This window comes from Macrobrachium rosenbergii, chromosome 40 (assembly GCF_040412425.1).
Source record: "Macrobrachium rosenbergii isolate ZJJX-2024 chromosome 40, ASM4041242v1, whole genome shotgun sequence".
Classification (NCBI taxonomy): Eukaryota; Metazoa; Arthropoda; class Malacostraca; order Decapoda; family Palaemonidae; genus Macrobrachium; species Macrobrachium rosenbergii.
Genome location: NC_089780.1, coordinates 24519441 through 24546759, shown reverse-complemented (window position 1 = coordinate 24546759; position 27319 = coordinate 24519441). Strand labels below are relative to the sequence as shown.

Here is a 27319-nt window from a genome sequence, read left to right as displayed (position 1 = left end):
CCTGGACCTCTGCTGGACTCCCAGGACTCAGGGAGAGAGCATGTCGAAAGTTCAGGGTGACGGGAACCCCACCAGTCTGGCGTCCTTCGGCAGGTCCTGAAGAAGTTTCCCAGGCTGCCCAGGCGCGAACTCGTGTTCGGGTCCTGAAGGACTGCTTCTCCTCTTCTGACACGTCCTCCCCAACGCAGGGGTTGGAACCGTCAGTTAGACTCTCGCCCTCTTAAGAGAAGCTTTAGGGAGGAGGGCGCTTCACGTCCTCTCTCTCCTACTCTGTGCTCCTCGCCAGAGTTTGTGGATCGTTCCCCGCAAAAGAAGTACAGGGCGTCATCCGAAGAAGACGTGTTTGGCGCCCCAGAGCTCTCCCTCCTCAAGAGAAGAGGATTAGGGGGACGTCCTTCGTCCTTCTGCCTCTAGGTTCCGTAATTCTCCAGAGAGAGAGCGTCACCAACGAGGACCCTTATTGCCTCCATGCAGCAGCAACTCTCCTCATTCATTGCAGAGAGAGTCCAGGTCCCCTTCCATAAAAAGACTCCCGGAAGGATGTTAGACTTCCAGTGAAGAGATCTAAAGCGATCTCCTTCTCCTGCTCCTCGCCGTCACCTTCGTCTGCTTCGCCTGCTCGTTGTGGAAGGAACCCTGACTCTCGTCCCGGAGGGTGTTGGGGAGGACCGTCTTGGCGTCACCCCAGGACGTCCTCCTCCTTCTCGTTCTAGACGTCACGTTCACCTTTTTGTTGATGACGCGCTTCGCCAGGCTCCTGACGTTCGTCATGCTGCCAGACGTGACGCTCTACAGGGGCGATCCAGACGTTATCATGCTGCCAGACGTGACGCCGATTGGGCGCTCAAGAAGCTCGTCATGCTGCCAGATTTGGCGCCCGATGGGCGTTTTTGACTCCCTTCAAGACGCTCCACCTGCCGTTGCTGTCGTCTCTCGTGGTGGTCCCTGGTTCTCCTGCTGCTTTGCACGCCAGTTCCTCTTCCAAGCAGAGGTCCCCTGCGGCGTGTTTCCTCTCCAACTTCTCTCTGCTCTTCCCGCCCGATGTTGGAGATAGACTCAAGGTCTCGGAGTCTGAAGATGAGATTAAGGATCAGTCCTCGTCGTCGACTACCAGATTCTCGGAGAAGCTGTTGAAGGAATTGTTTCCCAAGACAAGTTTCTGCCGCAGTACCTCTCTCTCCTCCTTCTCAACTGACTTCAACTAAGTCTAGGAAAGCCCGGGATTTTTGAAGATGACTAAATCGCTTTCCACTAAGCGGGCCTTCAAGAAAGTCCATTTGTGGATGGACTCCATCAAAACTCAAGGAAAGTCTTCTTTCACCCTTCCCCTTCAAGACTCTCGGGAAAGCGGTCGATGTGGTATGAGACCGGAGAAGACTTAGGCTTACGTCTTCCTTCCTCATCTAAGGGAGACTTACCTCCATCTCGTTGATTCGAGTAGGAGGTCTCATCTGTCGACGGCCAAGGTTCCCTGGACTCTTACGGAGATGGACCATCTTTTGAAGGGCCTTTTCAAGACGATAGAAGTTTTCAACTTCCTTGACTGGTGCCTTGGAGCTTTGGACCTTAAGTTAATAAGTCAGGACTCGATCTCTTTGTCGGACCTTTTGAGCATCTTGTCTTGCATGGACAAGGCGGTCCGAGATGGTTCTGATGTTGGCCTCAAGACTTTGTCGTCTGGAGTGCTCAAGAAGAGGTCACTCTTCTGCGGGATTTACTAGAAAGACGTCCTTCTCATTGCTTGGCACAGAAAGGAGAACTGTTGTTTGCTCCCCTTTCCAGTCATCTTTTCCGGCTTCGATGGTAAAGGACATCGCTGTCTGCTTTTGCAAGAGAAGTCCACACAGGACCTGTTGGCTCAGTCATCGAAATTAAAGCGACCTGCGGTTCCGTGACAGGATCTTGAGTCAACCTTTGTCAGCATTCACCCAAGATGAAGAAGCCCTTTCGTGCGGATCATCTTCAAAGCCTTCTTCTCGAGGAAAGAACCTCTCGAGAGGAAAAGCCCTTGCTAGAGGTAGGGGCAAGAAGTGATGTGATTCTCATTCCAGATACCGGTGGGTGCCAGGCTTCAACTTTAAGTTTTGAGAGGCCTGGAAAGTGAGAGGGGCAGACAGTTGGTCCCTTTCGGTTTTAGAGAAAGGATACAAGATCCCTTTCCTTTCTCCCCTCCCTTAAGCCTTTTAAGCCCTTGGACCTCTCTCCGTTGCGGTCCAGAGGAACAAGAGATCCTGTACGACCTGCTGCAACAAATGCTCGTCAAGAGAGCAGTAGAACAGGTCTTAGACCTGAATTCCCGGGCTTCTACAACAGGCTTTTCCTGGTCCCGTTTTTGTCGGGAAGTTGGAGACCTGGGCTGGATGTCAGCAGCCTGAACCCTTCTTTTCGTGAAAAGAAACTTTCAAGATGGAGACGGCTCAGTCTGTTCTAGGAGCCTTAAGACCAGGGGATTGGATGGTATCCTCGACCTTCAAGACATTGTGGTTCACACGTTGACAGATACATCCTCAGTCAAGGAAGTTCCTGAGGTTCGTCTTGAGGGGAAAGGTGTATCAATTCAGAGCTCTTTGCTTTGGCCTGTCCACAGCTCCATGATTTTCACCGTCATCATGAGGAATGTAGCAAAATGGCTGCATCTGACAGGCGTTGTTTCGCTCTATTCTTGGCGACTGGCTGATTCGAAAGTCATCAAGGGTGAGGTGTCTGGAGGATCTACAAAATTAACTTTGAACCTGAATAAAGAACTTCGGCCTGCTGGTCAACTTATAAAAGTCACACCTGACCCCAACACAGTCCATCGTGTATCTGTGGGATTCAGATGGACTCAGTGGAAAATTGGGCTTTTCCGTCCCCGAACGTCAACAGCTGTGTACTAACCGGAAAAGTCCTAGCCTTCCTAGGGAAAGAAACATGTTCGGTGAGGAGTGGATGAGTCTGCTGGGGACCATTTCCTCAAGTACTGGAAAAGTTTGTTTCCCTTAGGGAGACTATCATCTCAGGCCTCTTCAGTTCTTCCTGCAAGACAACTGGGTAGACAAGGAAAATCTCGAGTTGTCTCTCAAACTTTCCCTCGAGGTGAAGGAGCATCTCAGGTGGTGGTTGGATCCCTGTAAGCTTTCAGAAGGCGTGTCTTCAGCCTTCCGAACCCAACCTAGTGTTGTTCTCCGGTTGTGAATGTCGGGTGGGGAGCAACACTGGGGAAGAGAGAAGTGTCAGGCACCTGGAGAGGGGAACAGGTGACCTGGCATATCAATATGAAAGAATTAAATGGCGATTCTTCTAATGCTGATTCTTCTAAGATCAAGTGTCGGTAAACAGTCCAGGTAAATTAGGACAATACCACAGCTCTAGCTTACCTGAAAAAGCAGGAGGCACTCATTCGTTTTGTTCAGCATTTAGCGAAAGAGATCCTGTTGTGGGCGAGAAAATTCCAGGAACGTTCTGATCCTGACGAGGTTTGTAGCAGGCGTTCAGAACGTGAGAGCGGACCTGCTAAGTCGTCGTCATCAACTGCTCCCGACAGAGTGGACTCTGAACCAGGAGGTGTGCCAAAGACTGTGGGGTTTATGGGGTCGACCCTTAGTAGACCTGTTTGCAACATCGAAGAACAACAGGCTTCCGTTCTACTGCTCTCCTGTCCTGGATCCAGGAGCAGTATCAATAGACGCCCTTCTTTGGGACTGGTCTCGTCTGGACCTTTACGCTTTCCTCCACTTCAAGATCCTGGGAGAAGTGGTCAGGAAGTTAGCGTTCATCCCAAAGACACAAGGATGACTCTGATCACCCATTTGGCCTTAATCAAGGAGTGGTTCCCGGAGGTAATGTAGCTAATGGTAGACTTTCCAGGGTGTTGCCTCTTCGATAGTTCTACTCAGACAGCCCCAAATTTAACGATTACCATCAAAACCTCTCGCTCTCGGTCTGACTGTCATTCAGACTATCCCAATTTGGCGAGAGGAGAGGTTTTTCGAAGCAGGTGGCAAGAGCGTCGCGAGCCAGGAGAACATCTTCGATCGCGGTTTACCAGTCGAAATGGGCGTTTTTCAATTAGTGGTGTAAACACAGACTTTTCCTCTTCTATAGACCACTGTGAGCCAGATTGCAGACTTCCTTCTTTTTCTTAGGAAGTTCCGAAGCTGGCAGTCTCTACTAAGCAAGGGATATAAGAGTATGTTGTCGTTTCTTTCGGCACAGAGGAATAGATATCTTTCAACAATCCATTTCTGCATGACCTCATTAGGTCGTCGAGACGACTAAAACATCAGTATTTGGTTCCATCTTGGAATTTGGACGTAGTTCTTAAGTTCCTGATGCAAAGCCACTTTGAACCCCTTTTTCATGCTGCTTCTTTGAGGGACGTAACAAAGAAGACGTTATTTTTAGTTGCTCTTTCTACTGCAAAGAAATCAGTGAGATTCATGCAATATCTAAGTCAATTGGTTTTAAAAAGGAGACGATGCGGTGTGCTCTCTTCAACCGCCGCTTTCTTGCCAAGAATGAGAACCCGTCTCACCCTGGCCCAAGTCCTTTGAATTGAAAGGTTTGGCGGGTATTCTGGGTCAGGAACCAGAAAGATTGCTATGCCCTGTTCGGGCTCTAAAGTTCTACTTGGACAAGACGAAAGAGTCAAGAGGTCTTTGAATGATAGGTTATGGTGCTCGGTGAGAAGACCTGACGTCCCCATGTCAAAGAATGGAATACTGGCTTTCTTCTTGAGGTCCACCATTCAAGAAGCGCATAAAAGTTGTCAGGAGAGTGACTTTCAACTTTTTGAAAGTTAAAGAGCATGAGGTTCGGGCTGTTGCAACGTCAGTAGCCTTTCAAAAGAACATGGCTCTGAACGATATTATGAATGCCACCTATTGGAGAAGTCATTCTGTGTTAGCCTCTCATTACCTAAAGGACGTAAGAACAGTGTATGAGTCTTGCTGTTCATTGGGACCTATACGTTTAGGCTGGTAATCATCTTGGGAGAAGGAGGCAGTACCCATCCTATCCTTTAATGTATGGTTAGGAATAGTTTTTAAAAAATTTTTTGTTATGTTTTTATGGTTGTGGGGTAGACTGTGGGGCAGTCTTCCCTTTCCTTAGTTTTTAACTAGTCAAATGTTTGGTAGGCCAGGTGGTTATTTTTGTCTCTTTGCTTCCTTCTTGAGGGCTATGATCTGGTCACATAGTGGTCACGTCCCGTTGACAGATCGTCTGGAACTTAACCATATAGGTCTCTACCTCGTTGGAAACTCCAGTAAAGCAGAACCAATGACTTGGGTGACAGTAATCACGTAAGTCAGCTATGCTAAAAAGGTAAGGAACCAAGATGTGTAATCATCTACATTGTTTTGTTTCTCAATCCTATGCTGTCTCTGCCCACCTCCAATGGTGCGATTCAGCTATATATATATCTGACAGGTAAGTTTCATGAACAAAATGATATTTTAATGATAAAATAAGGTTTGTTCATACTTACCTGGCAGATATATATTCGTAGTGCCCACCCTCCTCCCCCTCAGGAGACAACGGCACTATGAAAATCTGAATAGAAAATGGGAATGGTTCCTGATACCCACCTCCAGCGGGAAAATGGGTACTAACCACCTGACTCCCCACTGCTGTTGGCGGCCATTTGAAATTCTGTTGGACCTTTTGTAAGAATACAGCTATATATATATCTGCCAGGTAAGTATGAACAAACCTTATTTTATCATTAAAATATCATATTCAGTTTGTCTTATGAACAGAGAAATAGGTGCTTGTAGAGAATAGGCCTGACCAGTTGGTGTATTTTTGGGCAGAGAGAAAGAGCTATACTTAGAGTGAGGAATCCTAAACCAGACAGATGTTTGGCCGGTCAAGAAGGAACCTAGGAACGTATTTTCTCTAATGGTAGTATCACAAAAGTGGTTGTGCTTTGGCCAACATACTATCTTAATTCACAAAACAGAATTTGATTGTATACTGGAAGAGAAATTTACAAGCATCACTGTGTAGTTATTTTGTAAATGATTGAAGAGGCAAAATATGGATAACTACACCAAAATGAGGAAGGCCAATAAAACTAAACAAGATGGTTGATCCGAAAGTGGTTTTAAAACCTACAAACCTTCAGTAACTTGGAAGAAAAAAGGTATACCCATACCAAACCTAGGATTAGTGAAGAAACTTATATCACAAGAAAAATAAAAAGTTCACTAATCGCTAATTTAGACTTTTCTTAAGGCGTTCCTTATAAATACTCTCCAGTGACAGAGAATTGTGATTGTAAAGTAACAAATGCATGTCAGGGATTGTGAAAAATAGTGATTGATATAGGAACATAGTTTGTATAATTTTTATGAGAGGGTAAACAAAGTCTGCACATAGCAGGCCTGTGTGGAGTTGGGATCCATGGATTTTAAATGATTAGAATCATTTCTTGGTATTTGCAGAAAGTTTTCATTAAAAGGGTAATTTTCTTTATTTCAGGCTAAAATCCTTATCCGATCCGAAAGTTGACACGTCCGAGAGCCCAGAGAAAAAGAAGAAGCATAAAAAGAGGAAGAGTGAGGATGACTTTGCAGACGAACCAAAGAAAACGAGGAAGAGTAGGGTTGATGATGAGGACTCAACGAGGTGTGAAAATAGGAAAGGGGAAAATGTTGAGAAGAGGAGGGGTAGAAGGGTCAAAGTCGAAGACGTGGAGTGTTCCAAAAGACAGAAAGGTCACTGGAGAGAGGAGCCTGAAGAGTCAGATGAAGACAGTGAAGAGAGCTATGCAAAGATTGCCAGCTCGAAGAAGACAAAAAGCCCAGTTCAGCAGAAGCTGAGGGATTCTTGCCAGAGTTCTGATGTTGAGGTTGTCAAGGTAGAGGAGGTGAAGAAAGAGAGGAGAAAAAGGCAACAATCTGTAGAACCTAGTGAAAGTGAAAGCGAGGTACACAGTGAAGAGGGTGACGTTTCAAAGCCTACAAAGAGGCGATCTCTCAGAAAAGGCAGAAATAATGCTCAGAAGTCAGCAGCTCCAATACAGAAAGAGAGCCAACAGTCAGGAGAATCATGTGAGACTGTGGCAGCCACTTCTTCAAAGAGGCACAAGAAGGAGAGCTATACGGATAATATGTCCGTAACATCAACAAATGAAATACAGAGTAGTTCTCCGAAAACAAGGAGACACAAAAAAGACAATGTTACAGAGAGTGAGGCGTTTGGAACTAGCGACAAATGTTCAGTGGGTAACACAAGAAGAAATAAAAGGTTGTCTAAGTCATTAATTGAAGATGAGATGCAAGTAGAAGACACTGAGATTGCTCTAAAGGAAGACAAGAACGTTTCTCAGGAGGAGGAGGTGTCGACAAGCTGCTTCATTTATTTGGAAAGTGAGGAGACAGTTGATAATAGTAATGACAGTGAAAACTTTTGTGCAGAAAGCAGAGACTCAAGTCCAGTATTATCTTGTGTAGATGAACATTATAAACCTGGTCCCAAGAGCAGGAGGCGTCGTAAACATGCCAAAAGGAGGAAAAAGTCTGTTCCAAGTGAGGCTAAAGAAGAGGCTTCTGTCAGTCATGCAGCCCCTCATTTGAGTGCTTGTAACTCATCTGCTACAAATGTGAATTATAGGAATAATGTCTCATCATCTAGTATGAATAAGCACGTTATTTTTGGGAGTGATGATGAAGAGGAAGTAACATCTTACAATAATTCCTGTGATGGGAATGACATAGAAATAGTTGGGCAAGTTACAAGACCATCTGGAATTAGCTCTCAGAATCCATTGGGTTTTCAGAACCAGGGTGTCATCGATGTAGAAGGAGAGGATGTGTTTAGAGGTCTCGTTGATACTAGCGATTTAGGTATCACAGCAGATGGTATTAGGAGCATGTATTGTCAGAGCACTGCTCCCTCTCTAGAAGCACTAAATCACCTAAGAAGGATGAGTGAACAGAAAACCCTTACAGTTGTCCAAGTAACCTCAAAGACTGAATCTGTAACCACCCAGACCTTCAGACTGCCCGACATGCTCGCACAGACTGATTGTCATGGCCCTCCATCCCCAGTCCATCAGAGCTTTGAGGTTGGTGAGAATACAAAGAAGACATTTCGCAATCTACTGTCCCTTCAAGACCGTATGGATCCTTTGGTTTTAAAACCATCCGGGGAAATGAACATGCTCTCAGATGAGGAGGAAGAAGAAGCAGAGGTGGATTTGCAGTCAAAAGTTCTAGATGCTACTGAAAGCTCATGCCCTTCTTCTCTTCCAAAGACATTCCCTCAGAAGAGTTCATGCGGAGAATCTGATGGGTTTGACAATTCTGGTCTGTCAGATATAGATAAGGAAGGGTCTCCAGTAGACGACAGACCTGGCCCATCAACTAGGTCATCTAAAAAGTCTGCACCTCGACCGTACCATGCATTAGGGAGGCTTTTGACAAACCTAAGAAATACAGGCTCTTCCAGAGGTAGGGAGGAAAAATTGACCCCAATGTCCTGTCTTGAAGAGGCCTTTAGGGATAGTGACATCACAAGTACCCTGACAGATCCAGAAAGTTCTCGTCCTGTATCCCAAAGTAAATTGGATGAGGAAGGGGATGACAGTAAAACAGAGGATCGCAGCAAAAGCGATGCAAAGTCTGCTCTATGTGATAAAACAGATGAAGCAGATATAATGAGAGACCTAACAGAAGAACTGAAAGGAGACCTGTTGAAAGAAGTAGAGGTAAGGTTGTTGGAATGGGATTTATCACAGTTCTTTATTATACAGTATCACTTTAATTCCTTCTAGCCTAATAAAACTAGAGACAGGCATTTTGTTATAATTTTTCACATGCAGCACGCATGTATGAATCTTTGTTTTTTCATGATTTCGAAGCATATTATTTTTAATGGGACACTGAAACGTTAGGGAAGAGACTGTTCATGTTTTGCATTGCTGCTTTTTTGGGGATAATGGTAGCCAAAATCAGGGTACCTAATTGGCAAAAGAAACTTGAGAGTCTATAGGTTTACACCCCTGGCTAGAGGAAGCCACTTTACTACTGAGTTTAGGAATATTTGTTCTACCTGACAAGAGTACGGTGCAGATGATGCTAGCTTCGAACCTGGCTCACCCTTGTAGAGAGAAAGTGCTGGTCATCAAAGTTCAGAGGTAACATCATATTTCTGCACACCATCTTTTTGGCCATGAAGTTCATCCTGGATGATGAGGGAGATAGGCTTGATACTTTGTTGAAGAAAGAATTATGTGATAAAATCACCGTCGACGGAGAGAATTCAAAAGACTTTAAAAATGCATATTCGACATTTTGCCAAAAAAAGGGACAGTATGATGTCCCCAAGTCAGTTCCTTATAGTTTAGTAAAGGTGTAAGGATTGATTGTGTATAATTTAATAATGTTTTTGTCTTGGATTTCCTTTGAGGCTTTCTTCTTCTTTCCAGGATACAACCAGTAACAAAGATGCCACAATCTCAAAATATCCCCTTATGAATTGTCTTCCGAGGGTTGGTGAATTCTTAGCCATCAAAACATTGACTCTAGATGCAAATCTTTGTCCTGTTCACTCCGACTACATGAAGGTTCAGGTGGTTGAAGTCTCTGGTCTGGTGGTGAAGATGAAAACTCTCCGTAAGTAATTTTTCTTTTCATTTTTTAGTGCTCATCTAAATCATGGATGCATAAAAGCAAAGCTCACTTTTTGTAGTGTACAAACTTTATATTATACTTTTGATATATTGGTGTCTGTCTTCTGAATAATAAAGTGTGTTACAGTACTGGCTAAAAGTAGATTTGTTATACATTTGGGTAAAGGTTATTATACTGTAGTTAGTTACTATGTTTGTCTTATTGTTGGAATGATAAAGAAAAAAGTAGGGAAAAAATAGTCCTCTCACCTAAAACAAGATCTCTTGCCAAAGGATCAGGGATGAATATATCAGTTTTTAATAAAATGCAGACCTGGGAAAAAACGTCATAAAAGCTCGACACTCTTAGCATACCAGAATGAGATTTGTGTGAAGAACAAAGCTTGTGCTTGCCTAATGGTTCGTTGATTGATATGAAATAAAGGCTATCAAACCATTCAGTGCTTACAACTGAAAAGAGGGAGTTGGAGTGGTTGGACATCAAGAGATAAAGGCAGTGGAAGCTGCAGTGGAAGTAAAGAAAAAGCCGAAAGAGTGGATGCAGCTAGGGACTGAAGGGACACTGCAAACACCCTTTAGTAATGCCTACACTGCACCATATGAGGTGCACTGATGTCACTACCCCCTACAGGGCCTACCTAATGATAGAATTGAATAGAACAGCTGTTCAGACTAAAAGCTAAGGCCACTTTGACTGCTGCTTACTAGAAACTGACCTTCTCCATATACTTTTTACACTTATTTAGTAAAATCCATATAAAAAGGAAATCATCATTAAAGAGAAAATTAAAATGAATTGATAATGAAAACATGAATGTAAAAGGTACATGATTGTGAAAGTTGAAAAACTAAACAGGTTTGCACGAGCTGACAGATGTACACTTTTTGTAAAGGATTATATATACAGTAAAGGAGAAGCCTGGATGTGCAGATGACATTGTGGAAAGTCTTTGTCATCTGATTTTAGTGTCTGGAAACTGAGCTCCAACACATTTTATCATAACGTAATGTGTGACAAAATAAATAAGATGTTTAAATGAATGAAACTTAGAATGTAATTCAACTTTTTGTTTTTCCTCAGCCGCTGTCTTCCCTGAAAGTAAGAGTCCTTGGGATTTTTCTTTAGCATTTATGCTGTTAGAAATATATTTATTTTGCCCTTCACTTGTTCATAGCTTTAGCATGATGTTTGGTTAGTAAATTGATTCATTAAATTTATTTTTATTAATTGCATGGAAGTAAATTGTTTCTTTAAATTTCTCTTTATTAATTGCATGGAAAACAAGAACTTTTAATATAATTTGGACAGAATATTATTGGTTTAAAATATTTTACTCACACACACACACACGCACACACACGGTACATGTAAACCTGTGGTTTAATATAATTTGGACAGAATGTTATTGGTTTAAAATATTTTACACACACACAAACACGGTACATGTAAACCTGTGATCTAACATTAATTGTGTAGCTTATGTAATGAGAATAATGTAGGCTACCATGTAATGAAAAGCCTAATACAGGTTCATAATTTACCTTGCATGAAAACTAATCTATTACAGTCACCATTGACAATCAAAACTTGATATTTTCTTTGAAGGTTCTATATAAAAAATGGTAGCTATTATGTTACACATTACTTGGGATAGTATACAGTGCATTTGTAATTTAGGATTAGACAAAATATAAGAGTACATTTTTAAGAAATTAGGTAGCTTATGTGTAGAGTATAATGTGAGCTGGTAAATAAGGTAATTAATGAAGTATTATACATATATTGCACATCAAGACAATCATATTCCTTATTTTACAAATAAGTAATGACTACAGTATAATCAATAATTTAAAAGTACATGAGAGATTAGTAACTACTTTACATTACATTTTCCTTCTTCATTTTTCTTTAATCAGTACCTGATCCTTATTCTGTACCATTTATACCATCATATTTTCTTCGTCTCTAGAGAACACAAAGAAAATGGAATCCGTCTCGAAAGTTACTGACGAAGACGGAGTGGAAGAAGTCGACTTGACGTTCGACGAGGAAGTCGATCTTACTGAAGAAGACCCTGCGCAGATTCTCGAACTCGACTGGAGAGACATTGTTGAGCCTAGGTTGCTCTTTCCATAGGGCAAGGTTGGTTAACCTCAGGACTTTTTCCACATACTGTAAGATTTCTGAAAAGATTTTCTTACGATTTTATAGACGAATACCTGTAGCTTTGTATGACATTTGTGAATACCTATACAGGCAGTTCCTGGGTTACAGCTGCCTAACACAAAGTATTTCATCACAATTCGTTCTAGTTTTATAGTTACGGAGTATTTTGTAACCTCAACTCAGAAAACGTCAGCCAGTGATGCATGTAAATTAGTGCGATATATTGTTAATAAAAACAAGGTACAATAACTTTTATACAAAGAAGTTATTGTGCATAGATACCATGCCTCAAAGCTTTCATGAGTGAGATACAGTGTGCAACAAAGCATTGACAAGGTCAGTGTACAGGTTTTGCAGCTGAAGACCATACTTCGTATCCGTCACACTGTATGTATCAACTCTTAGAACAGACTTTTACCATGCCACAGAGAAGACAGCGGGTAAATCATCTTCTTTTAGCATGAAAGAAGAGGCATCAGTAAGATGAAGACAAGAGAATAAGAAAAATGAAGATTAGCTTTGGCAGTTATGAGACTCTCTTTTGAAAACACTACTCTGTCACGTAAAGAGACAGAGGGAAGCCAGGTGCCTGACGACTGAAGATAATGTGTCTGGGGATCTTCACCTATGATTAAATATGGAAAAATATTAAGGTTTTGTATTAATGATAACCTACAACTATTAATTATTATATTACTTCTGTATGGTTGCATTCAGTGTAGCCTAGATTGGAACTCTGGAATGCCATGTCTCCAAACATAAGGTATTTACCTTTAGAACCCTACTTTTCCATTATTATTTTACCAGTATCAGCCAAATTCCACCTAGATCATTGCTAGACCTGTCAAAAAGACATGATGTAGCATGTTTTTGATATCTTAAAATATTAATTTTATACATGTAACTTAGCCAGTAATTGCTTAGCTAAGAGTTTCTACTCAAACGGCAGTTAGAATTCTGAATTCCGTGGAAGCAATTCTTTTGTTTTGTATAGGTGACTATGCCCCACCCACTTTCGGGGTAAGACAGAAGAACAACATCGCGAACACGACAATTTGTTTCTGCCGCTGGTAGAGTCAACACCCGTTGTTGTTATAGTAGCTTAGAGTTTTGGATTCATTATTTTCTTCCATGGTGAAGCATTTTTGTAGCCTTTTTGGGATTTTTCTTGATAGTGACTTTTCTGGAATTGTCTTTTCATGATTTTGACTTTTCAACTAGTTAGGAATGTCCAACACTAGTAGTTCTAGTTTCTGGTATTACAGTAAAGGCTACAATACCCGGATGACAAAATTGACTTTTGATTCTCACACTGTGTTCAATTTGTAGAGGACAAGTTTGCTCTATTAATTTGACTTGTGACGAGTGCAGGGATTGGGGAGAGCAGAAATGGAAGACTTTAGCTTCACATTTAGCTAAGATAGAAAGAGATCGCAAGAGGAAAGCAGCCTCTAAAGCCAGTGGGAAATTAGTTAGTCAGGCTTTGACTTCTAAATCTGATAAGGCTGACATTTCTGTTAATTCTCTGACTGTTAACCCTTCCCCACCTGTATCAATTAATTCTCCTAAACCACACTTCTCCTGGCTCCATCGCTTCCGAACCTGATCGCTTCACCAGCCTTGAGAATAAATTTAATCAGCGATTAAATCTGGTGGTGAGTACAGTGGCCCAGTTAGGGGCATCCTGATGGACAAGTTTGAAAAAAGTGCTAAAGGTGAAGTGTCAGTGGGGGAGGCGGCTGCTTGTCCTGCTAATTCTCCCAGGCGTTGCTCCCTGCCATACTCCCCACTACCTGGGAGGAGGCATACCGGTAGCCCAAGGGACGTCAGTGGTTCCACCCATGGGCAGTCGTTCCCTCATTCCAACCTGTTGCATCCCAGGTTGCGACTAGAGACAACTGCTGGAAAGGCGTCTTCGTAGCTTCCACGATGAATCTTGCCCGCTTAAGAGACGTTTCTTGGGTAAAGATCAGTCCCTGCATCTTCCTTGGAAAAGGGTGAGGGAGCCTTCCTCCAGTCCTCAGCCCTCGTGTAGCAAGTGGGACAATCCGGAGCACTTCTCCTCTCTTCACCACCAGGAGCAAGGATGTAGCTCTCTACACTTTTCGAGCGAGCAGCTCCAGCTTTCGCATAAACACCCTGTTCCTTCTGAGCATCCAGTATTGGTGGAATGTATCGGTGAGCGCCCTGAACTAGCCAAGCACCCTGTAGCAGCCAGGCGCCCTGAAGCTGCCGGATGCCCTATTTTGTTGGGGCGCCCAAAGCTTCCAAGCTTCCTCTAGCGCTTGAGCCCCCTCAACACTCCAGGCGCCCTGTGTCTTGAGATAACCCTTCTCCTGCGTTGGACCTGCTCTTGCGTCTTTGCAATGTCAACTGGATAATATCCTTCAACTTTTACAGAAACCTGCAGCTCAGACAGCTCCTGATCTACACCTGGTTTTGTCTCAAATCTCTTCTGAAGATGAGGAAGGGGATCAGGACTCATCTTCTATGCCGTATGCGGCATTACTCAAATTCCTTCTGCAGCAGTTCCCTGATTTTTTCACACTGGCCGCTCCTTCCTCTCTAGCTTCGTCTTTCATGATGAGCAATCAGCCTGTAGTTTCGATGAGACTTCGCAAGATGGTTCTCTCTTCTTCATTGAAGAAAGCTCTATGCCAGGTAGAGAACTGGCTTTCCAAGAAGAGGGAACAAGGGAAAGCCTGTTTTAGTATTCCACCCTCTCGTCTCGCATGTATGCAATATTTGTCTTAAGCGACAGGAGAAGCTCCTTCCCTGGGAATGGCTGCCTCCTCCCAGTGGGACTTCTCTGCATTCACTGACGTGGTTGCTTTGGCCAAGACCTTTTCAGCCCAGGAGATAGATCATCTATTGAAGAGTTTGTTCATCTATTGAAGATTTTGTTCAAGTCCTTCAAGGTGTTGAGTTTTTTCGATTGGTGTGCGGGAGCAATTGCCAAGAAGCTTCAAGATCTGGCGTTTTTGTGTGATGAATCTTCAGATCTGTTTAATTTCCTCTCCTGTGCAGATAAAGCTGTTAGAGATGGCTCACAGGAATTAGCTGCCCTTTATGCCATGGGCATTCTTAAGAAGCGTGAACTTTGGGTCTTTTTCACATCGAAGGGCGTTACGGCCCCACAGAAATCAGCTCTCCTGTTTTCCCCTCTGGACAAGCAACATTTGTTCCCACAATCCACCGTAAGCGAGATTACATCAAACCTGCACAAGAAATTGACTCAAGATTTACTAACCCAGTCAACGAAATGCCAAAGGGACTGATCCCTTTTCTCAGCTAAACTCTCATCTCCTCTTCAACCAAAGCCCTTTTGTGGAGGGAATCAGAGACCTTGCTCCAGGTCCCGAGGATCAGTAAGATTTTCGCCCCGTACAATCAAGAAATCTTCCAAGCCAACCTATTGCAAGTGAGAATTGAGTCTTCCATGCTCCAGTAGGGGCCAGGCTTCTCTTTTTGGAGAGATGGAGCAACAGAGGAGCGTACCAGTGGGTTGTGAAAGTTTTAAAGGAGGGATACTCCATCCCCCCCTTCGTATTGACGGCTTACTCCATAGGATCAGAGAGATATTCACCACTATCAAAGGAAGTGTCCTCTCTTCTGAGCAAGGAAGCCATAGAAGTCATAAAGAAGGTAGACTTGAAGGGCTTTTATAATCACCTTTTTGTAGTGCCCAAGGCTTCAGGGGGTTGGAGACCAGTGCTCAATGTAAGTGTGTTGAACGTCTTCATAGAGAAGACAAAATTTAACATGGAGACCATCCATTCGGTTCTTGCGTCCATCCGTCAGGGAGATTAGATGATCTGCCTGGACATGCAAGACGCTTATTTCCATATTCCGATTCACCTGGACTCAAGGAAATACCTCTGATTCATTTTCGAGGACCAAATCTATCAGTTTCGAGCACTTTGTTTTGGTATCTCGACTGCCCCGCAAGTTTTCACTCGAGTGTTGGCTCCCTTGTTGGGTTGGCTACATCTAGCGGGAGTGAGTGTCGCGCTGTATCTAGACGATTGGCTGCTTTGTTCGACCACGGAGAAACATTGCATGGAGGACTTGCAGAACTCTTCTTTTAACCCAGGAATTGGGACTGTTAATGAATTTCGAGAAATCTCAAATGAACCACACTCAGAAGATTCTTCATTTGGTAGTTCAGATAGACTCTGAGTTTTTGGGTGTCTCCGTCACTCAAGAGAGTAGAAGGCTGCCTAAGGAAGGTAGGCCTGTTCCTCTTGCTTCCTTCTTGCTCCACTACCCAGTGGATGAGTTTCTTGGGGACGCTGGCTTCTCTGGAGTAATTTGTAAGACTAAGGAGACTACACATGAGACTACTCCAATTCTATTTAAGAGCTTGCTGGGATTGGAAGGTGCATCAGGACCGTCACTTCTTTCCGATAACCCCGGAAATAAAGGAGGATCTGCAGTGGTGGAGATCTGTAGAAACACTTATGGAAGGGAAACCTTTCTTTCCAGTGAGCCCCGACCTAGACTTCTTTTCTGACACGTCGTATCTAGGTTGGGTAACGCCTCTGGGATCTGGAAGTCTCTGGGAGGTGGTCCTCAGAGGGGAAAGGATTTCATATCAATGCAAGAGAGTTGAAGGCAATACATCTGGGTCTGCAACACTTTGCGCCGCAGGTTCACAGCAAGACTATAGTGATACATGCGGACAATACCATGGCCCTAGCGTATATCAAACATCAAGGGGGAACCCACTTTTATTCGTTCTGCAAAGTAGCAAGAGACCTGCTATGCTGGGCGGATCGGAATCAGACTCGGTTAGTCACCCGGTTCATACAGGGGAAGTGCAATGTCCTGACGGACGAGTTGAGCTGCCACAAACAAATTTTGCCCATGGAATGGACACCAGATCTTCGAGTGTGTTCCAGCCTTTGGAATTTATGGGGTCAACCAACCATAGATCTATTCGCAACTTCCAGGAATCACCGCCTTCCCCTGGTCTGCTTCCCCTTTCCGAACCCTCTAGCTTGGGTGACGGATGCAATGATCTTGGACTGGTCCAACCTGGATCTTTATGACTTCCCTCCTTTTGGGGTGATTCGAGAGGTGGTAAGGAAGTTTCACTCACACCACAATGTAAGGATAACTCTCGTGGCTCCCTTCCGGCCACAGAAAGGGTGGTTCCTGGACCTGATCAGTCTCCTCATGGATTTTCCGAGGCTCCTCCCCGAGATTCCAAGTCTTCTCAGACAACCCCACGTCAGGAAGTTTCATCAAGGTCTATCCTCTCTGGCCCTGACAGGATTTGAACAGTCTACAAACTCACCAGAGCAAAAGGATTTTCTAAATCGACAGCAGAGGTTATCGTCAAATGTAGATGCAACTCCTCCAAATATTTCTACCAGGCCAAGTGGGCACTTTTTAGTAGTTGTTATAGAAGAAACAAAGTTTCTTCTTCTGAAACATCTATCGCTCAGATAGCAGACTTCCTTCTTTATTTGAGATCATCTGAGGGGTTGTCTGTCTCAACAATTAAGGGTTACAGAGCGATGCTCAGCTCTGTTTTTTGCCTTAGAGGTCTAGATATCTCGAACAATCAAGACTTGTCCGACCTGGTTAAATCCTTCAATATCTCCAAGTCTAAGAAAGAGGAGGCCTTCTCTTGGAATCTTGATGTAGTTCTTAAGTGGCTTTCTGACCCTCATTTTGAACCTATCCGTTCTTCCTCTCTAAGGGATCTGACTCGGGAAAACTCTTTCTGGTTGTATTAGCAACAACTAAGAGAGTAGGTGAGCTTCAGGCAATGAACAAAAGGATCGGTTTATCGCAAGGGAATGCAGTTTGTTCCATTTTGCTAAGATTCTTAGCAAAAAATGAAAACCCATCGCATCCCTGGCCCCATTCTTTTACTATTAAAAGCTTAACGGATATTCTAGGCGTGGAAGAGGAGGAGAGAGCTCTGCCCAGTACATGCCCTCAGATACTATTTGCATCGGACAGAGAAGATTAGAGGTCAGTTTGGTAATCTTTGGTGTTCTGTGAAGAATCCCTCTAGACCCGTCGAAGAATGCCATTTCTTTTTTCTTGAGGGATCTCATCATTGAGGCACACTCGCAAATAGTGGAGAATGACTTATCGCTATTGAAAGTTAAAGCTCACAATGTAAGAGCAGTTGCTACTTCGGTAGCGTTCAAGCACAACCTTTCTTTTTCTGCAGTCTTGGAGGCAACTTATAGGAAATACAAGTCAGTGTTCGCGATGCATTATTTGCTGGACGTCGAGACAGTTTACAATAAATACAGTACCCTGGGATCTGTGTCCGTAACTGGCGTAGTGATGGGTGAGGAAGTGTAGGATGTATCCTTTCCTTTCCTTTTCTCTTCGCCTTGAACATGGTGTTGAGTTCTTGGGGAGCCTGGGAGGGTACTAAGTACCTGGAGTGCCCACCGGTTTTTGGTGTTGGGTAGTGGTCTTGTTTTTTACCTTAAAGTCTTTTACATTTTTTAAATTGTGGTGTAGGTGACTGTTTTTCTGGTGTATTATTTTTTGGGGTACTGTGCCCAGGGTAGGGGCAATTACTGTATGTATGCTTTGTCGGCCATTACAAAGCTTGTTTTTATACTTTGTCAGCCTTCGGAGTATTCCTTCACTGTGAAGTGTCCAACTTCAGTAGAGGCGCTTATGGCCATGCCGCCACACCGCTACAGCTTGAGATGAGCACCAACCAAAGGCAGTATCTACCTGCAGCAGCTCTCTCATCAGGCGAGGAACAACAATAATCTCATCATTAATAACCTAAGCTTTTGTCCATGATTCCCCTCTGCCTGTCAATGTGGAATCAGCTAAGTAGTTACTGGGTAAGTTACATATATAAAAATGACATTTTTATGATAAAATAAAGTTTTATATATACTTACCCAGTAATTACGGATGGAGCCCACCCTCCTCCCCGCATATGGACTCTTTTTTGCACAAAAAATTGTCATGTTGGCAATGTTGTTCCTCTGTCTTACCCTGAAAGTGGGCAGGGCATAGTCACCTACACAAAACAAAAGATTCGCTACCGCGGAATTCAGAATTCTAACTGTCTTTCGAGTAGAAACTCTTAGGTAAGTAATTACTGGGTAAGTATATGTAAAACTTCATTTTATCATAAGAATGTCATTTTTGTAGTATTCTTGTTTTTGAGACACATGTTAGCAGTAGAATGTTAAAATTTGTATTCTGTAACTGAATGACTATGACTGTGAGTAGAAAGAATGTATGGGATCTTGTAGGTATATGCAAGGACCTGTTATGTATATCCTTCATAGACTCAAAACAATTAGCACAGGAGAAGTAGGTATATGAAAAGTTCTTAAAAATAGTATTTTTTTTTAAAGCCAATGGCGTCACAGACTGAAGGCTTAAGTCGCAGAGTACTTTGTCAGTGATGAGTCCCATACTTACAGCATGACATTGTGAAGGCCTAAGTCGTACAGTACTTTGTCAGTGATGAGTCCCATACTTACAGCATGACGTTTAATATTACAGTAATCATGAGTGATTATTGTTTTTTAAAGGTGAAACTTGAGTTTAGTAAATCTTTGTATGAAAAATTTGCATATAGAAAATCTTCATTGTCGGAAACCTTCATCTTCCGAGCTAATGGTCATGCGAGTCATTTGAATACTGTATAAAGGAATTCTTTTCAAACAGTCGAAAATGTATGCAGTTTGGAAAAATAAATTAACATTTTTATTAGTAGTTGGTTATATGTTGTGAGGTGGTGGATACATTGTATTTCAGAAGTAGAAGAGATGGAATTGTTTTATGAAGTAAAGTACTGTAGAATTATGCCTTAGATAAAAGTACTGTATGTGGTTGAAATTGATAGATTCTACTCATTCATACTCAATTATTATCACATTATTTTTGTATCTTGTTTTTCCTGTGTCATATTTATGAAATGTCTGATGCAGTGTTTTTGTGTCAAAGTAAGATTTTTGCGTGCATTGTAATTTTACGAAGGACCAAAATATTCCTGGTAGTGTGGAAAACACATCAACCTGTTTTTGGTGTGCAATGTTTTTAAAGTTATTTCACAGGGTTTATACTTATGCCCATGTATGCATTACTAAGGCATGTAAGTATTGTTTATTCATACCACTGCACTAATTTAGTTAGCTCTCACAGTGCTGGTTGAAGGATTTGTTTTTATTTATGATAAAGTTTAGATTTCATATATTAAATTACAGCTTTAAAAATCCTGTACAGTATTTGGGTTTATTTAAAAATGACAGAGAATCGGACAAAATTTCTAGAGTTGATTTTTTTTTCCTAAACTTAACATTGTTTGTTGATTATATTTTTTTGACATTCACAGACATACACACAAAGTGTATGTCTGTTAGGCACCCTCTGTATTGTGTACATGTAGGGATTGGACCATGTAGACTGTTCAGTGCTGTTTTGTGTAGGGAGGGAGCATGCCTGTATCTTTGCAGGTTCCAGATTTTGTAAGGTTTTATAGTAGGCTGGCCTATGGCCAGTTACTTTATGGAATCCTTTGGCTAATGAGATAAAAAATAGTCTTCCTGTATAAGTCTCTAAGAGAAGATGTATGAAGTGGTTCAAAAGAGGGGCCTGACAACCAATGCACTACTACATCTAGGTTCCCAGAAACCGGAGTTTGAGTGTTCTGTTTCATGGTATCAAATGACTTAATCAAGTCTGAAATATCTGGATCTGAAGAAAGGTCCAAATCTGTATGCTTGAACACTGAAATCAGCATAGATCTGTATCCTTTGATTGTAGGCATCAACAAACCTCGGCAAGATCTCAGGTAGAGTAAAAAAATCTGCTAGTTGGGCTATATATGTTTCAGAAGAAGAAATGGGCCATGTCTTACACCATCTGCCATATACTGCCCACTTAGCTTGGTAGAGTTTGGAAGAAGATTCGCATCTACACCTAGCAATAGCATTTGCAACCTCTCTTAAAAAACCTTTTGCTCCGACAAGCTTCCTGACATTTTGAAGCCTGTCAGAGCGAGAGTGGACACACCTTGATGAAAACGATTGAAGTGAGGTTGTCTGAGCAGATTTTTCCTCTGTGGAAGGAGTTGTGGAAAGTCTTACAGAAGCTCTAGAAGGTCCAGAAATCATTCCTTTTGAGGCCAAAAAGGGGCCACCAGAATCATCGATGTGTTGTGGGAATACCTGAACTTGTTTATGACTTCCCTCACTAAACTGAACAGAGGAAAAGCTTAAACCTCCAGGTCCGACTAGTCCTGGAGCATCGCATCCCTTGCCCACGCTTGAGGGTACAGCGCCAGAGAACAATACAGGGGAAGGCGATAATTCCTAGACGTTGCAAACAAGTCTACCAGTGGCTTTCCCCAGTTTCCACAGGTTGGTGCGCACCTGTGGATTCAGTGACCATTCCGTGGGTAGAACCTGTTTGCAACAGCTCAACTCGTCCGCTAATACGTTCAACTTCCCCTGAACAAAGCGGGTGAGGATCTGGGTGTTGTTGCTTTGAGCCTAAGGAAGGAGATCTCTGGCTGTTTCGCACAGCGAAAAGGAATGGGTTCCTCCCTGGTTCCAAATATATGCTAGAGCAGATGTATTGTCCGAATGAACGGCTACCAATGTATTGTGAGTCACTGAAGCAAAATGCTGAAGAGCCAGGTGAATTGCTTTCAGTGCCTTCAGATCTATGTGTAACCTTCTCTCTTGTGGGGACCACGTTCCTGCTACTTCCAAGTGTCCTAGTATTGCTCCCCAACTCAGATCCAATGCATCGGAGAACAATGTTAGGCTCGGGTTTGGTTGAAGCAGAGATTTTCTTACAAGAAATCTCCCTTCTTCAAGCCACCACCGAAGGTCTTCCTTTATTCCCAGTATGATGGGGAATACAAAGGAGTCTGGCAGTCTTGCTGCTCTAATTGGCCTTTAGGAAGAACTGTAAAGGCCTCTCATGCAGTCTCCCTAACGGTATGAACATCTCGATGGAGGAGAGGGTTCCCAACAGACTCATCCAATCATTGGCAGAGCGGGACTGTAGATTTAGGAAGTGACGGATTTTCTGGGTGCATGACTGAATTTTCTTGTTGGACGGAAAAGCCCGAAAAATCCGAGAGTCTATCTTCATCCCTAAATAAACTACCGACTGAGAAGGGACTAATTCGGATTTCTCTTGATTGATTAGGATGCCCAAATTTTGGGCTAACTGAAGAGTTTTATGAAGGTCCTCCATACATTTCTTCTGGGATGACAATTGTAGGAGCCAGTCGTCCAGATATAGGCATACTTTTACGTTGACCAGCTGTAATATCCAAATCCGAAGAACCTTCGGAAGCGTCGACCAAAACTGCACAAGAGCTAGAAAACACTGGTAGATTGGGAGCCACTGGGTGCTCTTATCCCATTGAACGCTTATGAGCTACTGGGAGCTCTGATCCCATGGGGCGATCTGCTCCCTTAGAACATCTGTGAGGCACTTAGCGCTTTGGGAGCCAATGGGCGCTTGTGAGCCACTGGGAGCTTGGCATCCACTGGGAGCTCACCATCATCCCAATAGCTACAAGAGGGCTCTTGGTCCCTATGGTGCTTACGAGGGATCGAGGGGTTCTGATCCTCCAAAACATGCCTCTTCAAAGCCCTGGAGGAGTCATGAAAATGCCAACCATGTCCTTTAGGCTCATTTGAATCAGAACCGCTGGAAGACCAAGTGCGATCCACTGGGACACCTTTCCAGCGCGAACGTACTGAAACCTGGGAAATAGCTACAGGTTCAGTTGAAGGAGCAACTACTTATGGGCAAACCCCACCGACCTCCCTTGGACTTAGGTTTGGCTCCTGCCAGGTGCAGGGGAGTTTGGCTGGGAACTCCGTCTAAGAGCATCTGTGGGGAGAGAAGCCACTACCCGCACTGACACAACACTTGCACTAACATTTGCACCGGGTTCACCACTTGCTTTGTCCAAAAGGACTAACTGAAGCTCCTATTTGAGTGACTGTATTCACTAACGCGTCAAATTTCTTGTCGATCCAGGCTTTGAGACTGGCATTGGCACTCTAGGTTCAGAGGGATGGAAGCTAGGTAATGGAGTAGACGGAAGTGCGAGAAAAGTAGGAATAGGCAAGCGAGTAGTCACAGGTGTCGAAAGGACTGGTTTAGTAGTGAAAGACACTGAAGCTCTAGCCTCGGCTCGAGCGGCTGCCTTTGGATGCTAGCCTTCTCTAGCTTATCTAAATGGGCAGTCAAAATTCTCCATTTAACTTCGTCCCAGTCTTTGTGTTCTTTGCACATCAAGTCATGAGAACAAACTTGTCCTCGGTAATAAAAACAGATTGAATGAGCGTCATATTTAGAAGTCAACCTGTTAGTGCAGCGTTTGCTACAATACCGGTTACTAAGCTAAGAAATATAGCACAGAGGCTACCAAAGTACAGAATACATCACCAAATTCTTCGATAATAATCAAAACCATCCGATGAATACTCCTGAACATCAAAACAAAGCAGCTTAACAACCGATTTATGGTCATTGAGCGGCAGAAAGGAACTGAGCTCTTTAGCTATGTTGTGCCTATACTTCCCCGGAAGTGGGCAAGCCACTTACCTGCACCAAAACAAAAGAGCGCTACCGCGAATTTCAAATCTAAAGCTGCCGTTAAAGTAGGTAAGTTACATATATAAAATCTTGCTTTAACAGTGTCCAGCATATTTCTACAATTTTACTGTTTTTGTGTAATTTTTAGAATAAAAATTTGAAATATCATGGAAGGGCATTTTTTGGATTATAATTTTAAAGGGTTCCTCTAGCACTTCTAGAGGCATTGAAAGTTACATATTTCTGCATCTAAAGAAGTGAGAAACAGTATTGCCCTGCATTGTCAGACACGTCTAGCAGAAACATTTCATTTGAAAAACACAAATCAATCTGGCACTTTGTTAATGAATGCTACAGACCTTTTTCTTGATAACCCAAAATACTGGTATTAAGGCTATATATTGTTACGTATACCATTTTTGTCAAGGCAATGGAACAGTTTCATAAATTTTGTCATTACTTTCAAGCCAAACTTTAATGGAAAATTGGTGTGAATTATATTCCCAATGAAACAATACAAAAATTTCTTGAAAAATAAGAATTATTAATGATGACACAAACATTGACAAATGAAAACATTAGTATTAAGAGACCTAGGTATTGGTAAGATTTAAGAGCTACAAAAACACAAGGGCAGTAAAATATTAAACTTTATTATAGGTATCTTAAGTGTCAAAAGACTTTGGCTAGGCAAGAAATATCCATGCCTAAGTGAACTGTAAAATTTAAGGTTTTTGATACAGGCACATAGCTATTAAAATTACTGAAAGTCCAAAGATTGTTCCTGTACAGTGCAGTATTAAAAGGAGTATGTTGCAGTAAATATACTTAGCTGGAAAGAAAGATGTTTCTAGTGGCTTCATTTTTTATTTCCATCTTGCTCTTGAGACACGGCACCATTCCAGAGAGTAAGCATAATTGCACCATCTTTAATATAGTACTGAAGTTTCCTTTATCAGTATTAAAACTTTGTTGTGAGATATCCAGAGATTATAAAGGGTATATTTGGTAGCTGACCAAAGGCTAGACTTGACAAGTATCCAGGCAGGCTCCCCTCTTCCAGATCTTTGAAAGTTGACTGCATGACTTGTATATTTACTGTACTCTAGCTTAGTAAGCTGTGATCAGCTCTTAAAGAATGACGTAGTAGTTAGTTTGGCCCCAAGAACTTTTGTAATTGTTATGGTGTGGCTCTCCAAACTAAATGGTGTTGAGTGCATTCTGTGACAAACATAACATCTTTTACAAGTGGAATTCTTAAGTTAATTGCCATAAGCGTCCAAGTACAGTAAATGTGTTTGCATGGTGCAAAGTCTGTGATTCTGAAATACTGTAAAACAGTACTCAGATGTATAGTTAAAAAGAATTTGAAATATAAAACATTATTGGACTTGAGAAATGGTATTTGGAAATTTTATTACCAGTAAATAAAAATCTGTTTTGCTTCACGTATACATAAGTACAGTACTTTAATGAGATTTATCTGTACTCCTCTTACCATTTTGCTGGCATGATTGGCCATATTGTTCAGAATTGCAGCTTTGCATCTAACAAAACCTGTTTTATTTGTCAAGTAGATTTCCAGCCATCCCAGGCCACAAAAATACTTGGGACACATTAGAAAAGTGTTAGTTCACTGGGACATTTATGGTAATCTTTCAGTTTACACTAACAAATGCCTTAGTGTTCCCAGTTTTTTCTGGAGGAAGTACAAATAGTTAATTATGAATAAATGTAAATTTATAACCTGCCTTAACCTTATACACATATTTGTAATGTAATCCCTGATGTACGATAACTATTTTTACAGGATGAATGTATAGTTTGAGGAAAAATGAATTGATACCAGCAGGGTTCATAGATAGAAAACATTAGTCTGTTACTGAGAAGAATAGTGTATAAGTAGCAGATCATGTTAATTTTAATAAAGAATTCAGATCTCCTAAATGAGAAGCATTACTATGCAATAACCAAAGGCGTGGAATCTTCAGGTGTTGCTGATTTGATTCTTGAAAGTGTAACTAGTTTCGTTTGTTGTTGTTATTATTATTATTATTATTATTATTATTATTATTATTATTATTATTATTATTATTATTATTATGAGAAAATGACCCATTAAGTGACATTTGGGTTTCTTTTTGCTTGTCATACAATCAGTTTTAGTTACATTTGCACAAACTACTCCCAGCTTATGGTAGTTATAGATATTATCTTTAGACTGTCCTTTGTGATATGATTTTCCAGTTCCATGACCTGTTTATATTCAAGCCCGTAATCTCGTCCATGAAGTCCTTTCTAAAATCTTTTGCCTTCTTTCAGTCAGGATTTTCAGTAGTCCCTCTCTTGCAGCTCTGAAGCTTTGCTAAGTGTTTGATCTTTTGACCAGGGCACATAGACCTAGCTCGTTTAGAACTAATTTGCTGGTCATGTCTAGGCTGCTTAATGTATTTTCCTGCTGATGTGGGTTGTAGGTTTAGAAGTGTATTTGATTACGCTCTTTTTTTATTTCATTAGTAGTAGGCTGTAATATGTTTGTATCTAAAGCATAAGAATTTGCTTAAAATACTTTTCATGAAATATTGCGCAGTTTCGCGCACTTACTGGTATGCAGATCAAGTGATCTCACACTGTTCATAACCACCTTTACCAGTGTTAAGATATAGTTAAAGGAAGGGAGTATATTGGAGTCTTCTGTAACTTTATAGAGGCAGAATCACATTACTGTACTGGGTAGTCTTACAATATGCATTGTTTGCTGTAGGTTTCGTAGTTAGTTTCATAAATACATTACAGATTGCGTCTAGTCACCAGTATTGTAATGATTTTGTAAGGTAATTTCATCATGCAACAGAATTCTCAGTGCCCAAAGGACATCTTGGAAAGATTTGTTCTAAAAATTACGGTGTATTTGTATGTTTATAGCTATAACCTCTTGAAAATTCAATAACTGGAAATGTTGAGGGTTCTTACAGGATTTTGTGTCAAGATCTTGGTATCCAGGACGTTCTATCGATTGATTCTCTGAATTACTGTACTGTATGTCTTTTGAAGATTTAGCATGAAAATTCTTGTTCTAAATTGTTAAGTTTAAACTTGATTAATTCTTGGTTATAAAGGAGTTGATTCTTAAGATTGTAGTGAAACAGATATCTCCTGTTTTCTAAATTTTGTAATAAACATAGTCAAATAATTGTCTTTCTGTTAAAGAATAGTTCTCATACTGTACAGTATTTCTTCACGAAACCTTCAGTTGTCTGCAATTAAGTTCAGTTTATTTGTTAGCTTGAGCTGTAAGACCTCATCCAATCTTTTTATCAGTTTCATTTAGTTTAAATTACACTGAAAATGGAAAATAAAAACTTTCACCTATGTTTACTTAGTTAAATACTGTTATTTTGGGAATTTCCAAACGCTGACTCGTAAAACTACTTGTCATGATTTTAACGTATTTTTAATCTGTGGAACTGTTTTAAAATTACTTTATTAGTTTTGTAAGTCTTAATTATTATCAATGAAAAGCTTAAATGTATTTTTACAGTTGTCACATAGTAACAAATAATTTGAGAGAGTTACATACAGCAGTGTACAGTACATGCACCACAGCACTTATTTTATTTTAAAAAATCTATTTTACACTTATTTTGTTTTAAAAAATCTATTTTATGTGCAGGCATGTTTTAAGTGGTCCAGAATTAGATAGTCATTGATTGTATGGGTTTAATGTAGTGCTGATGTACTGCAGTAGATTCCTATTATATTGTAACATAGTGTACTGTAGTGTAAATTTAAAAAAATAAATTTGTATTGATAAATTGTTGCTCTTATTATTAAAGTTGCAATGTACTTACTTGAGAATATTCTTCCAGTAGTTTAACAGTATCTTCTGAATAGTAATAATAATGATGATGGTGATAATAATTATAGTAAGATATGGGAGTTTGTCATATACTTTAGGTCAGTTT

At 41.5% G+C, this 27319-nt stretch overlaps 1 protein-coding gene across 4 annotated transcripts in view; it reads left to right on the top strand.

Moving 5' to 3' along the window:
- LOC136826263 (uncharacterized) overlaps positions 1–27169 on the top strand; it is a 32477-nt gene extending 5308 nt beyond the window's left edge. The window contains exons 3-7 of one of the 4 annotated variants that reach the window (XM_067083391.1): positions 6463–8692; positions 9413–9599; positions 10698–10715; positions 11587–11759; positions 18387–27169. In XM_067083391.1, coding sequence (XP_066939492.1) covers positions 6463–8692; positions 9413–9599; positions 10698–10715; positions 11587–11753 — 2602 coding nt within the window. In that variant the 3' untranslated portion in view covers positions 11754–11759; positions 18387–27169. Of the gene's footprint in view, positions 1–6462; positions 8693–9412; positions 9600–10697; positions 10716–11586; positions 12436–18386 lie in introns of those variants that run through there. The other 3 variants (XM_067083393.1, XM_067083390.1, XM_067083392.1) reach the window with 3 other exon arrangements.
- The last annotated feature ends 150 nt before the right edge of the window (positions 27170–27319 follow it).